The sequence below is a fragment of the Micromys minutus genome (assembly GCF_963924665.1).
Source record: "Micromys minutus genome assembly, chromosome: 17".
Lineage (NCBI taxonomy): Eukaryota > Metazoa > Chordata > Mammalia > Rodentia > Muridae > Micromys > Micromys minutus.
Window position 1 is genome coordinate 47,742,788 of NC_137952.1, and position 15,928 is coordinate 47,758,715.

The window sequence follows — 15,928 nt, forward strand, 5'->3', positions numbered from 1 at the left end:
CTGCACAATGTATGCATGTGCCAACTTAGCTTAATTGCATATGCACACATTTCTTTTTCACAGTTATTTCAAATTTAGTGCTAATTTGTAAGGGGAAGGTTAATATTTAGTTTTTATAGTCGGTGTCTTCATGCCATCCCAGAAGACTTTTATTTTTCTATTAATGTTTCCAAAATTAAGATTTGTGAGAATGAGTTTTCTACTATCACTAAGAAAAAGAGCAGTGTCTCTGAATAGAATCCAATGAAAGGGTCATTTTACAAGCAGATTTTTTTTTAACTCTAAATGACCACAATACCTACAATTCCTGATGCAAAGCCTGGAAAAATGATTCATTCATGAATTCTTTATTTTCATGAGTAAAGTAATTAAAAGTCAATCATTTGTTAAATCACACACACACACACACACACACACACACACAAAATGGAAGAAAACGGTGCTAACTCAGAATATAGTATGATGGGCTATCAGGCTGAAACTCATGAATTTGAGCTATATTTTCAATTATATTTTATATCTTACACACTGTGTGTGTGTTTCTGTATGTGTGTGTGCAAGGGAGAGAGAGACCATGTGAGCAAGCTTTGTGCATATATCTACCAGTGTGACATAACGTATCTCCTCTTTCACCATGCTGTCCTTCAACTCATAAGCAGCCTGGGTTGGCTTCAGACTTGTAATGTTTCTCCCTCAGCACTAGAAAAATCTGCAATTATAGAACTTCCCCCCAAGGTCACAGTCAAAGCTGCTCTTGAATGTAAATAGTTCATTTGGGGAGGTTAGTTCTAGGGACTGGGGCAGGGTGGGGCAAGGGGAGACAACCACTGAAAGATGATGAGCTGTTGGAGTTCATGTCTCTTATGCTGAGATAAATCACTCTGACCCAAAGTATCCTGGGAGGAGATGGAAGGGGCCTTTGTGTTTGGTTTGTTTTCACTTGGGTTTATAGGCTTAGCCAGTGACTCTTGTCCATTGTTAAAGCTACAGATGGGGTGGGGGGGTAGTCAGTAACCAAATGGTTCTCAGATATCCATGTTCTCAGGAAGGCCTGACTGTCACCTGCACTGACAAAACAATAATAAAACTCTGATACCCTGGCAAGAAGAGTTGCTGGTCACCAAAGGTAAAAAACATCAGAGTGCAGACACTGTCCTCAGAAGCTCAAGGGGTATTTAGTCAATCCAGAGGAGATGGTCCAGGAATCTCTAAAATTCTAAGAGATGTGGTTATCTTAACATATTGGCATTGATTAAAACAACAACAACAAACTAACTGTCTTTCTTAAGAACTTGAACCATAGAGGAAACTGGACAGGGGGATAACATTTGAGATGTAAATAAATAAAATAACCAATTAAAAAGGAAAAGAAAAGAACTTGAACCATTAGCCATGCCAGTCATGGACTTTTGTATCTTGAATTCATTGTACCAATGTTGTCTATAGAAACATCAATTTAAGTGGTCTGGAATTGGAAATGCTGTCTAGTATCTCACAAGCAAATGCAATCCCTCTGCCTGAACTTGGTTTCAGTCTAGGTCAACAGCAATTGTAGAGACATTGAGCATCCAATTTCATCTCACATCCCCACTGTTAAGAGGCAGGGGAAGAGATGTCTTCAAGTAAAGGAAATACGAAGATAACAAGCTATTTTTCCTACATAAGAAACATTCTAGAAGTACTCTTTTCTTTCCTTACAAAGTTTACATACATGTACATGCATACATAAATCACCACAAATCTAACAGTCGCCCTGTAATGGAGCCTATGTAGTGGTATATGAAATTGTATCTTTTTTTCTCCAAGGGTCACAACCACACCAATAGTCAATGTCCAGTTGAGGTAAGCGAGCTAGTAAGTGGGTTATATTCAATAAAAGCAAAGAATGAAAACCAAACCTTGACTTTAGTACATTATTGATATTTGTATCTGCCCAAGAGAGAGTAGAAAATGCCCTGTCTCTTGTGAGTTTGGAATTTACAGACTGGATTTTTTCAACAACAACAAAAAAAATGTCTATTTCATTCTATAAAAAGAAGGAAATAAGGTTCTGTTGGTTTTCTTCCCCTCTTAGTAAGCCTGTTCTTTAAGCTTTCATTTGACAATCACATATGGATTGGCCTCCACGTTTGTAATTTTTTTTTTTAGAATAGCTTTGTGCCCTGCAATCAATAAATCAAAATTGAATTGCCTCATCCCAAAAGGTGAATTGTTATCTTGCCAAAGAGGTTATGTGATGGGATCTCTAGTTTGGTAAAACTACATGAACAAAAAGAGGATTAAGATTTCTTGGGCTGAAAGGAAAATTCTATGTGGCTATTATTTCCTGTTATGGGGAAAGTATCCTGAATTGTCTCCTAGAACAAGAGATTAAATGTCAAGAGATAAAGCAGGCACAGGCCCCATTATTTTCACCTGCCAGAATCCATTCTCTCACCAACGATGCTGTTTTCACACAGCCAGTGAAGTCAGCATGACCGCTGTGGAAGTGTCCAATACAGTCTGAGAGAGGAATCAGAGGCAAACCCAAACAGAAGGCCATAACTTGTTAAGACGGTGGGTCAAACACAGTATCAAGGTCTGTGGGAGACACCAGGGTACCTGAAGATGCCCACATCCAAGATAGACGTACAAGCCAGTTGTCACAAATGAGTTGGGTGTGAATGGGCCAGTGAAGATACTCAGCACCAGAGGTTGAGAAGGTTCTGAGCAGCCCAGAAACCTCAGCTTTGCCAAGGCTGATGCCATGCAATGAACTCATGTAGACCTCTGGGCCCGCGATGATTGACAGATTAGTTGAATCATCCTCAGAGAATTGACAGCCACCTGTATTCCTGTCCACTTGGGCCTTTTGGTGACCAAGAAAGCCATGAAGCCTTGTACTTACTTATTTTTAGAACTTGCTACATGGCCTTTCAAACAAAGCTATGATGTATTACTGGCCCCACTTATTAGAATTCCAAAGTGTTATCAGCCCAGTTTTCTTAGAAGACTGAGTAATGACGCTGTGTAAGAAAGGTGAATCAAACTATTGAGATTTACTCCTGAATTTTCTAACATGGGTACACAGCTTATGTTGCAGGTCCCCAAGGATCCTGTCGGAGTGGAAAAGCTCCACACATTCCTTCTATGCTGTTCCCATTGCCACTATGCCTCAACTCCAGAGGCATTGTGTCATAGAGCTGTGACTCCCTCGGCCCATCCTGAAGAAATGGAAAATATGCTAGTTCGTTGCTTGCAAGCGAATAAGGCTGACAGGACCGGTCAGTGAACGTATTTGGGGGCCAGTCTCCAGATTTTAGCTCTACTGTTACCACGATAGGATGCTCTCACTGTTCTTCCTAATGTGGATGCTTGATTGGAACTGGGAGAACTTAGCCCTGACTACATCAATATTGGTCACTTATGGGAAAGGTCTCCAGTGAACTAGAAAAAGAAGGACACTTGTACATAAGCTGTCGCTGAAGAGAAAATAAAGCCCCATACAAGGAACAGCATCAGCTCCTTACCTGTCTTTAGTAAAAGGTAGCAGACCAGGATCAACAGAAATTGCAGCTGCGCACTGCATAGTATGGCTGAACTAGGCTTTCATGTGCACATGCATGTGCTTGTTTTGGGTCTCAGTTAAATGCTTGAGGGTATAAAGGTGGTTAAAACTAGAGAACCTGAAAGATTAAGATTCTAGTGTCTAGGATGTGGCTTTGTAAAAACAAGCTGAAAGGAGTATTTAGTTTAATACCAGGTGTGTATGAAAATTACTCCTAGCTGGAAATAATCTATCCTCTCTCTTTGAAGCTGAGAGAATTGGTATTGGGCTATAACCAAAAACAGGATTAGTTTAGCAGAACTAACTATAGGAGCATTCCAGTTCAGAGCACAGAATCTCTTCTCATTCGCCTGTAGGCTAGCATGGTATTTCTCAGATACAGGGTGTGTGTGTGTGTGTGTGTGTGTGTGTGTGTGTGTGTTAGTTTTAGTTTTAGTTTTAATAGCTCTTAGTATTTTGGCCATGATCAAAGGTGGTGTACTAAGATTTTAAGTGTTCAGAACAAACTGTGATGTTTAGGAAAATGCAGCAAAGAGGTTGAGTTTAGTAGAAAGAAGAACATTCATAATTTAAAAGGCATAGGATAGAACTCCTGTGTGTATAGCTGCGTGTGTATGCAATCATGTAGGATTTCAATTTGAGGTACTGAAGTGCTTGCTTTTGGGAGCCTCAAGGATATAGGAAAGTTCTAAGAATTCATCCTTAGTTATTTCCAGCCCTAAGTTCCTTCCTTATGAAAGATTTCACATAAAGCAACATTGGAAAAAAACATTCAAAGCTGCCCCTGCTGTAGCTCCTTACTTGGATAAAGTCCTATTAGAGTAAAAGAATAAAGAGACTCTGCTAGTTTAAAAAAAGGGAAAGAAAGCATGAAATCCCACCCATCTCAGTTTTGCCCACGGTGTACAGATTAGGCTGGGAGCAGCCAAGAGACAAAAGCCACAAAGGGTGTGTTATTTCGCATGACGTTACATATACCCAATTTGTATTGTTCCTGTTGTAGCCAAGCTCTGGTAGCCTCTGGCTGAGAAGGGCCTCCTTAAAGTTCTCCCTCCTGCCAGGCCTCAGTGGGGGTGGGAGTGGGTTGCATAATGAGGCTGAATGAGGATTGGAAACTTAATTAGGGTCTGGTAAAGGGAAAGAAAAGATCAGCCATGTGTTGAATGTGAGATCAGAATCCAGCTGTTGAACTAAGCATGTCAACCTGAGAAGGCTGGGGGATGGGACCACACTATCAGAAGTGCTGGGACTATGCATGTCACACAGCATAGAAAAGGGGACAGGGAGGGACCCAAAGTGCTAGACCTAAGGCAGTTTGTTAAAGATCTTAAATAATAATTTCTCACAAAAAATTTTCTGTGTGTTTTCCAGACAAGGATGGCTCTATGTGTCTAAAGTTTGACGTGGACACTGGACAGGTCAAATAAACAAAAGTCATGTAGCTACAGCTTTGAAGTTAGCTCTTTATGCTCCAAAGTATTTCCTTTTCTTTTTCAGACAAGATGGTTGTTTTTTATTTTGAGTTTTATATTACATTCCTTTCCAGCGACCATGAGGATGCATAATTATATCCCTGCATCCGATACTTGTGAGTTCCGTGAGGGCAGCGGTGGCTCACTTATTTTGTGTCTCAGCAAGTGAGAGAGTACTTCATGGCCTCATTTGGAACCCATGAGCAGGACCATTTGGGAGCCAAGGGAACTTAGGATGCTAAGGATGGGATAGAGAGCTGGCTTGGCAGTTTAGAGTATTGGCTGTTTCTCTAGTGGATGGAGGTTTGAGACCCAGCATCTACTTAGTAACTTACAATCATCTGTAAGTTCCAGTAGATATTACGCCCTCTTCTGGCTTTTGTGAGCATCAGGCTCACATAGGGCACGAATACATACATACAGATAAAACAAATAAAAATAAATCTTTTTTAAAAAGTTGTTAATGTGTTTATAATATGTAAGTTGTGTGCAGTACTACATGTAGCAGATAGGCCATGCAAAGATTAGGCAAATGGCCCAAGTTACACAACTGAGCCCCAAAGCCTATGTTATATAACACAGAAGCCCAGATCCTCTGTATAACACATCAGGGCCATTTGTGCTGATAAATAACTTCTTATCTCTGACCCATTAACCTAATTTTGAGGTGTATCATCTTCTCCTGCTATAATTGGGCGTCTCTCTGCTCTGTGTCCTGGGTAAAGACACAAGAACCTGGAACTCACAGTGGCTATCCAACAGAGCCCTGATAGTCACTAGACTTCTAGATTGAATGGAAGAAAATCCTTCCCAAAGATTGTTCCTGGAGGACCACAGGCCATTGATAGGGAGGGATCACAATGGCTAAGGAGTACATGCCTTACTCATCTTCCTGCAGACACACTGAGGCCTCAGCATTGCATAGGGATGGAACAGGAGAGCTAGCATGCATGCAAACAGATGAAGAATCTACCGTGGAAGAAAGAAATTCACGAAAGACATTGACATTCTTTAAAATGAATGGGAAACTATTTTGATAATATAATGGGAAAGTCATGTTCTAAAATATCTGTGCCACAATCTTACCTCAAGTTGCAGCTGTGATATGTTATTGATTTGAGCAGTTAGGTGGGGCATGTGGTATGTCTCATCAAACAAACTTTTAGAGCAAAGCACTGTTGAATTTATTATATCAAAATAAAAAGAAAATATTTGCAACATATTTCATAGACTATTTTCTTAGTTCATGAAGAACCATAAAAGTCAATAAAGAAAACAACATCCAATGGGGAAAGCCGGTGAAATATAAAAAGCCTTTAACAGGAAGAGAGAAGGGTAGCATTGGTCATTAGGCAAATTATAACCATGTATGTTAGGAGTTGTTCTCCATGAAAAGTGTAAGGGTAATAAATGCTAGGAGAAATTGGGAAAACCATTTTCATAATTGCTAATTAGGACACAGATTGGTCTGTCTCTTCTAGAGCAATGTTGCAACACCCATGAACACTAAATGCACACATACTTTTGATCCAGGAATCCAGAATTTACTGTAGGGAACCATCCACAGAATTTTGCCAAAGTCTTGTATCCACATCTATGCAGCCAGACATAAAAGCAGTATGAGAAGACATTAGTTTCTAAAGGTGCATTAAAGTGAATGTATCTGATAAGATATAAGTACATATGTACTTGATTTATAATATTAAACAGTGGAGTATGAATATGCCTTGAGTATATGTATAATATGGAAAGACTGTACTGTGGAGGGTATACCACATTGCCTGTGCTTTATGTAAGGAGCTGAGATGATCTGAGGGGGAATGACTGAGAAAGAACAAAGGGAGAGCGGGTTATACATTGCATGTTTTCTGAGATTTCATGTTTATTTTATGAGAAAGGTATAATAGAGAGAGTTATTTTTTTGGCATTTCGAGCAGTTTGAAAGTTATGTGTTAAGTGTTCTTTTTGAGTATTTTTAATCATTATTAGGCTTACTTAAACATTAGGCTCAGTGAGCTTTCTTCTTCTCCATTTAGAAATACACGTTTCTAAAACATCACTATATATCTCATTAGACTGTAATCCATTTCAGCTAATTAAATCTTCATAAAACATAAAGATCTCCATCATGATAAATCTTAAATTCCAGAAAGGGATGAGAGCTGCAGGACGGATGGGAAGAGGGGGGAGAAAATAGAGGGGGAGGAGAGGGGGGAGGGATGAAGGGGAGGGGGAGAGGAAGAACAGAGATGTGACAAAAAGTAACAAACCGGAAATGCCTTTGAAATGCAGGACAGTTAAAAGGCCCTGACTTATTTTGAAAGAGACTGAAGAATTTAAACAGGAACCTTTGACAAGAAAACTAATACATTGTAGGCATTTATAGCTTGTTTCCAAACAAAATCCTTAAACTATTAAAAAAAAAATACTTGTTAAGAAATTTGATGCTTTAGTGACAGACAAATTTACCTTCAGCAAACTGATCATTTTTCCTTCTAAAGGAAGAAAAGAGAAGTGTGTGACATTTTACTCTCAATACTTGAGCGCTATTCACCTAGAACTTAAAGAAGCTAATTACGGATGAGTAGCAATAAGACTACAATACTGAAAGATAGCAGTGACCCCACCCCCCACCCCCTGAGACTGAATATAGTGCAAAGATGGCTTACAAGATAATTTCCAATAGGGTTGGTGACCTGAGACTAAAACTGAGTTTATGTCAGTAAGGCTGTGTTGGTGTAGCTACGCCCTCTCCTAACCCTACGTTTGCACTGATGCTCTGTCTGTCCTCCCTCGATACATGGGTCTCTGTTCGCTTCTCACTTAGTTGGATGGGTGTCTAGACCTAGAGAGTGAATATGGCAGTCTAGGGCAAAGCAAGGTCTAATTGAGCTCATCATCCGCAACAAGCAGTTGCTTCCAAAGAACTCAAAGTTCTAACAGCATCTGTGCACGCAGAACAAATGCCTTCTTCCATTTGACCTTGGGAGTTAAACGGATATTGTAGATGCCTTCAACTCTAAGGCCAGATTTCTTCCATCTTAGAAGCATTCTAAAGTCAACAAAGCATGGATTAGATTTTTCTGACTATTGTAATTCAGTATTTTCTACACATATATCTTTTTTGGTTCAGTGGATGTTAGAAATTAAGCTATTTATCATATATTAACAAATAAAATTTGACTTCACAGATATATTTTCTATGAGATGGAATTAAGAAACAGTGTTCACTGACATATATAAAGTGTGTGTGTGCATGAGCGTGCACGCATGTGCGTGTATGCATACATGCTATGGCCATAATAATGGTGCATGTTAAATTATCTTTAGCCATAGCTTAGAATAAAAGTCACCAATATCTTGATTGCAAATACCAGGTCCAACTAGTTTCTCTGATCCAGAAGGCATGCTAGGCTCTGAATTGAGTGAGTTTCATCTTCTGGACCAGCTGATCCATAAAGCCTGCTCATGTTAGGGTAGAAGACAGAAGAATCAGCAAAGACTCAACTGTACAAATGTACTGCCAGTCTCCATGTGACATGACTCAGAACATGCTTTGTACCCACCCTCCAGAAATTTTCCAGACCAAACAGCATCAGGAGACAGTGAAGAAAACTCCCAGGAGGGAATTAAGTGGGAAATAAACATTTTCAATACTCAACAGCAACACTGGAACAGAAATGTTGGGACAGAAGTTCAAGAATACTTCCTTTGGGTCAATAATACTTTAATTCAACACAGGGGGATTCTAATAGGCTTTGTTCTCTGCACTTACATGCAAGTGTGTGTATCCTGAGAAATGATCATTCTTCTTGGTTTGCATGACTTAATTATTAGTAAATATCGTAAAGTATAATCTTTGATGATCTTCCAACATCTTTCAAAATTTATGTATTTAAAAGGCCAGTTACCTGGCATTAAGTATGTACCATGGCATCTTTATTTTTCTGTGATGAGACCTGGTCCATTTATCATTTTTTTTATGTAATGCCACTGACCTACAAAAGGTTGCTATAATCAAAGCTTCGAAGAGAACAGTGGCAGTTGGTAATTGAAAATGAAAATGGCACTGAATGTCCCAGACTCTATTTCAGAATCTTTTATCTCCTGCTAGGAGCCCTGAAATATACCTCTTGTTTATGTTCCAAGCAATACCCATCAAAATGGGGGAAGGTCAGGCAAACTGGAATAAATAGAGAATAGAGGTGTTTGGTTTTATCAGATTCTATTGTCTCTGTGGAATGGACTTGTCTCTCTGGGACACTCGGTAGCATTGCTCAACAGGATAGAAGCCATTCAGATAACACCAGCAGCACAATCACGTCAGAATAACAAATGTCTTTTCTTTTCCCCTTTCTGAATACACATATGTATTTGCACAGTTGGGCAGCTACATATATGCACATGCAAGGTCATCAGAGCATGCCAGTGCACATAAACAGATAGATTCAAGTCCCATTCAAAACATGCAGGCACACATCACACACTATAATGTTAATAAGTGAGTACATCCACCAAACAAAGTAAGAGCTGTGAGAGAAAATCAAATAATGCCTCTCTGTGCTCCAGAAATGAAGCATGTAGTAGAACTTTGATGGCTGCTGTGTTTTCTGTCTGCTGTGGATCTCAGATTACCTATTGTTTGTGATGCTAATGTGTGTTAACATACTGTCATAGCTTGAGATGTCACATAAGTTATATTAGATAATAAAGTTCAAAACATAGGAATAGGGCAAGCAATTTAAAAGCTTACTGTTTTCTGGTTGGCTTTTCAAACTTTGCTCTGCTCAACTTGGCTTTTTTCTTTTTTTTTTTTTTTTTTTTTTGCCTCCCTAGTTCTTAACAGTATTTTATAGCCTATTTCATTTTTGCTGAGCATTGCTTAACAGACTGGTATCTGACCTGTTTGTTCACTAGGCGTTTCTCTAGGGGTCTCAGGAATTCTTACTCCTCCCACCCTGCCACTAGAGTTAGATCCCCTCAAAATTTGAGAACCCAGAGAAGAATGTCAAGGAAGTCAGGTGTCAGCAGAGTTAGGCCACCTAATTTCCCTTCCGTGGTGATAACATCTTGCCAAATATAACATTAATGCTAAAAAATCATCAGCTCTGGCTAAATTCCTGAGAGTGGGATAATGGTCAGACCCTTCATAGTGATTTTACTAGTAAAAGAAAAAACAAAACCACAGAATAAACAACCTACCCCCCAAAAAATCCCATGGTTTTTTGAAACTATGAAATGTAGTAAGAAGTTATTAAAAAAATATTCAGTGACTGTCCAGCATATCTCTTTGTCACAGATCTGTGCCTTGCTCATCTCCCTTGTCTTTCCCATCCTTCTAATGGCAGTCTGTGTATCTTTGGGGTGTTGAGTATTGAAATCCTGGCCACTCTCTTAATGACATTGATAAACTTGTGCTGCTAACTTAGCATTTGTGCATGTGCCTGTGTGTGTTCTGTGTGATATGTTTACATCATAGTCAGGTGCTCTTTCCTCCTGTGCTCCCTGTTCTTATTGGTTCTGTAACCTACCTGAATATTTCTTTTCAAGAACGTTGGAAACTATCCCTTCCATAGACATTGACTATTACCTAATTCTGTTTTGTTTTTCTGAGAATACATCTGATTTCAAATTGGAAAGATTTTGTTGGGTATGGAAATTTAACCTGGAGACATTTTCTCTTTATTCCCTAGACGTTACAGTGTCTCTACTTCCTGTGTTTACTGCAAGCTCACATACACACCTTAACGGTTGCTCTTTTAAGTCCAATAGGCCTTTTCCTAACTAGACACGTTTTAGTTTTTCTTTAGTCTTTGCTTTTCAGCAATTTCACAATGACTGATCTGAGGAAGTTTTGTTTTACATTAAGTTTGCTATTGTTCTCACACCATTGATAGAATATCAGAGCATCATACCACCCATTAATTTCAGCAAAGTAGTATCTGTTTTTTCTTAAAATATTAGTTTTGCCCATTATAATGAGGATTCCAAAAATTTCAAGATCTCTCTGGACAATTGGGCCAGACTAGCTCTTACATCTCACTACTCAGTGGGTGGGCCAGACTGTCTGATGGAGCTCCTGCCCACTCCCTGGGTTTCCTCCTGATTCAGCTTTTAGCTTACTAGCAATTTTTTGGCCAAGTGGACCTGCTATCAAATTCACCTATTTAATTGTCATCTGATTTTACAGTGTCTACTTTTCTGATGAGTGTTGTGGCCAGGCAACTTACTCAGCTCAACACCCAAGTTCTTAACATATGTGGCTGATTCCCATTTTGTCTATGACACCTTATTTTAATTCTCCTCGTTTTTGGTGACCTGTTTTAGCTGTTTTGCATTGCCAGGTCATTTTTGGTTGTAGAGTGAAGACTGTGCTTAAAAACTTTGAGGATAACTTGAGATTCTGAATGGTTTTATCTTCCTCCAGAGAAGATTTATTTTTGCTACCAACAGGTAGGAGGACATAATAGAAAAATGTAACCCAACACAAACAAGAAGGCGATTTCTTTAAAGTTATTTATTAAAAATGTGTGAGTGAGTATGTGTTCCACTACTTCACAATCTTCCCAGCCCTGGACTTAATTTTTACTTAAAGGTGGATCTGTGTTACAGAAAACCAGAGGCTGTATCTTTCTTCCTTGCTGGGCCCTACCCACTCACATTCCGCCTGCCATCACCCCTTAGGGCATTGGAGTGCCTGTTCAGTCCCTGGTGCTGAAACATCAGCCACCCACCGTTCTGTTCCTCCTGGAGTCTGGGCTGCATCCTTAGCTCACTGGTTCCTTAAAATCATTCCTGTCAGCAATCTGCCAGTGCTTCTAGAGATTCTTGGTGTAGAGGGTTAGTCTGCATCTGCCTAGTCAGGCCAAAACCCTGTCTCATCTTCTTCATTTGCATTTCTCTCATAATGATAAAACTGAAGCATCTTTTTACTAGAATGTAGGACATTATTTCTTAATGAACTCTTGCGTCTCTTACAATTTTTTTTTCTGATGGATTACTCATCTGTATTTCTGTTTTTAGAAGTTTTTTTTACATCTTTTAATACTACCAGTTGTTCACAATTTAAAAATCCAAGAACTTTTTTCCTATCAAAATACTTGACAGTTCCACCCCAAAGCTTGTGTTTATGACGTCATTTGTTTTCAATCTTACGTGGAAAACTGCGCGTGCTCCCACTCTTAAGGGGTACATCCCTGGTTTCCTCTGCACTGAAGTGTAAGAAGTGTCTTAATGGGCAAATGCTAAACTTTCTGGAAGTTTCGGAATCAGAGAATGATATTATGCTGGCAAGTCCCGCTAGAGGTTCAAGCTCTATTTTCTGTGTTCCAACCTCATCTTCAGACATCACTAGAAGAACTCAAGCAGCATTACAGGACAGCTGCTCTTGAAGAATTTTCCTCCTGTGTTATCCTTCTTCTGTGCCGGCTCATCTAACCCTGTACCATCATTTTACCGAAGAGTGGTATCTCCCCAATTCCTCTGTCTACTTCACACTCCCGCCTTAAACTGTCAAAACAAACAAACAAACAAACAAAAAAAAAAAAAAAAAAAAAAAAAAAAAAAGTCTGTTCAGCATTTTCAGTTAAATGAGCCTTAACTCATACTGCAAATCTGAAAATGGCATTCTTCCCCTTTGCCCGCTTCCACTTGTGTTTATATCTTCAAGTTCTGGCCACCCAGGCTACGTGCTCAGCCGTGTCTAAGTCATATTTCTTGACTGTCAGCATCAGCAAATGGCTGCTGGGAGTACAGACCGTACCAACAAAAGTCTCTCAGAAAAGATTACAAACGGGAGCTCTTGCTTCATCCCCACTTGGCACAGTGAGTTTAACACTTCTTCCCTACCAGGATTTCCTCCTGGAAAATGACTTCACCTTCCCTTTAAAATGTGCAGACATAAAAACTTCACATACTTGTATTTGTAGCATTTTTATCTTATTTATGAGTGGCCTTGGTATTCACGTTGGGAAAACATACCATACCTTTAAGCTCTGAGGGGGTGATTGTCCCTCTTCCTGCAACAGTTAAGAATGGTGTGTAATGTGGTGGCCTGCGCCTTTAATCTAAGCACTAGCCAGGAGGACCTCTGAGTTGGAAGTCAGCCTAGTCTATTGAGTGAGTTCTAGGTCAGTCAGGCCTATACAGAGAAACTCTGGTGGTTTCAAGGGGGCGTTATTTGGGTTGGGGGAAGGTTATAACTTGAACCACAGTGAATTGATGCCCTTCTTCCTGAGGGTCATATAGAAAACAAGTCACAACACAAGCCAGCAGCAAGCTAGACACTCAGCATTTTAACATGGCAATGCCTTAGAAGGTCTAGAGAGTCAGCCTTGTTGCACACATGTAGTTTAACAAGGAAAGCTCTTCCTGTGAGGGAAAGGCAACCTTGAACTTTCAGGCAAGCCTAGGGTAAGATCAACTTCTTTCCTTCATGTTAAAAGTCTCCCTCCCCCCCTTCCTCCTTTCCTTTGCCCAAACCATCCCTCTCCCCTTTCTCTCCCTCCATTTTTCCTCTCCCTACAAGCTGCCTCCCATTCCTTCCTCTTCCTCCCTCCCTACATTTAAATAGTACTTTGTGTTGATTAGAGCACTACAGTTCTATTTGGAGAAACTCTGTGTGTGTGTGTGTGTGTGTGTGTGTGTGTGTGTGTGTGTGCGCGCACACGCGTGCGCGCACATACACACACGATTATCTCACAAATTAAAGAGAACTCCAGAGACAGCTCTAGGAAATTCAAGCATCTCAACCCATGACTTCCTCCTGTAACCCACTCTGCAAAAAGAAGTGAAATCCCCAGAGTACTTTGAACTTTGAGAGGGCAGTGGAGGGGCGAACTGGCTGCCCGCAGGGCTGAGCTCATTCTTCAGTAATCAGGACTCTGCTTTCCTTCCTTCAGCTCCAGGTGAGACTGCACCTTCTGTGTTTGCAGAAAGCCAGGGTTCCAGTGAGGCAGACAACACTTCTGATCCTGACGGTGAGTCTCAGCTGCCTGTGCCCAATTGTGACTCTGTGGTATTTTGTACACATGTCATTTAGGATGAATGGGGATGTAGTAATCTAAGGATCAACATATTGGTTAGAGCAAAGTACATTTTAAAAGCCAAATTCTACCTAGGAAATCATGAAGATGGAAGCCTTCAAAACACACACAGAGACACACACAGACACACAGACAAACACACACACACACACACACAGAGAGACACACACAGACACACAAACACACACACACACACACACACACATCTCTGCCTGCAAACTTTGTTTTAAGATACCCCGCATGGGTTAAATATTTCTTACAATATGGAGGTCATGGTGTGTCATTCCAAGGTCACAATGCAATCTACCTGTCCTGCCCTTAACCCTGCTTCGCAGGCATTTCCAGAGCTCTTTACTGAGCTTGGGCTAAGATGCTTTTCATATCCTCAACTGCTAGCCTCTGAGGCTTTGGCCAGACATACAATGACTCTTTCAGAGCACCTCAAAAATAGACCTGTTTAAGTAGATGCCCTCCAAATCAGAGTCCCATGAAGATCCCAGCACCATGAACTTAGCAACATTCTTTCTCTTAAACGCCCATGAAAGAACATTCAGAAATGCCATTATTTACATTAGAACAATCCCTGTTTCAGAAGGCATGATTGTACTGGACCATTGAGGTTTGTGCTTTAAATATGAAAGGTTCTTTTCCAGTTTGATGTGAGTGTGCTGAGACAGATTTAGGTGCACTACCCTCTAGTAACACCCACCACGCCACGGAAGAGAAGCTGGGGTAAGGCCATCAGCAGCAGCCACAGAATAAGCAAAACGTTTTCTGTAGACATCAGGAGGCAGGGGTCAGTGAGCTTGGCAGCTCAGTGAATGTACAGTAGATAAAAGAGAAGGTAACTCTGGTTACCTGGCGCCTGGGCAGGAAGAGAAACTCCAGAGGGGAGTTGTGAATCCCCCCAGCAACACTAGATCTCCTAGCTAAGAAAACTAATCCATATGCCATAAACTATATAAAGTGATCCATGTCTATTTATGTTTGGAAATGCATAGCATTATAAAATTAGCCTTACTTGTGGTCGATTATGCTATGGTTCTGTAGCCAGACACATTTTACAATGTCTAAGTTGGGTTAAGAATATTCATCTTCAACATTACTCATTTCTTTCTGGTAAAATTCCCTTTAGCTCTTTGAAATGCAAATCCGCCCTTCTCATCTGCAGACACCTCCTACGCAAGCCTACACAACTTCTCAATCCTACCTGACTGCAGTGCAGAAGCCATCACTGAACCCTTCTTAGTGTATCTGATCTCTGGTGACCACTGCCTTCCACTCAATTTCTGAGAGACGATTAATCACTTGCCTTTCTGTATCCAGTCCATTTCTTTTCATATGATCTCTAGTTTCACATGTCACAAGTGACAGGATTCATTCCTGTAATGGCAACTAGTATTCCAGTACATGTATGTGCCATATTTTCTTTATCCACCTACAAAATCTTTAATGCATACTCTAATTTTGTGGATATTGTATTGCAAAGAAGTCTTAATATTTTTCTTTTTTAAGTTTAATATTCTCTGTATTTACATTTTAGATGTTATCCCCTCTCACCCAGTCCCCTTCCCCTCTTCTCCCATTGATACTATGAAGGTTCTCTCTCTCTCCTGACCACCCTCTTCACCTCAGCGACTTGGCATTCTCCTACACTGGGAAAAGAAACCTTCCTTCTCTGGACCAAAGGCCTCTCTCCTCCCATTTATGCCAGAGATGCTGGTCCTCTACTACATATGCACCTGGAGCCGTGGGTCTGTCTCTCCATGCAAACTCATTGGTTGCTGATTTAGTCCCTGGGAGCTGTGGTGGGTTTGGTTAGTTGATCGTTTTGTTCTTCCCATGGGGTTGCAGACTCGTTTATC

The 15,928-nt window shown here is 40.3% G+C and overlaps 1 protein-coding gene across 11 annotated transcripts in view; it reads left to right on the forward strand.

The window, feature by feature from the left end:
* The window catches only part of MACROD2 (mono-ADP ribosylhydrolase 2), a gene marked incomplete at its 3' end in the record, with an annotated part of 1,819,824 nt that overhangs the window by 1,789,435 nt on the left and 14,461 nt on the right, over window positions 1–15,928 (forward strand). For 7 of the 11 annotated variants that reach the window (XM_080931763.1, XM_080931766.1, XM_080931767.1 and 4 more), the window contains one exon: window positions 13,920–13,997. The exons of the other annotated variants lie outside the window; for them this stretch is intronic. In XM_080931763.1, the coding sequence (XP_080787889.1) occupies window positions 13,920–13,997 (78 nt within the window). The remainder of the gene's footprint in view (window positions 1–13,919; window positions 13,998–15,928) is intronic. 11 annotated transcript variants of the gene reach the window in all.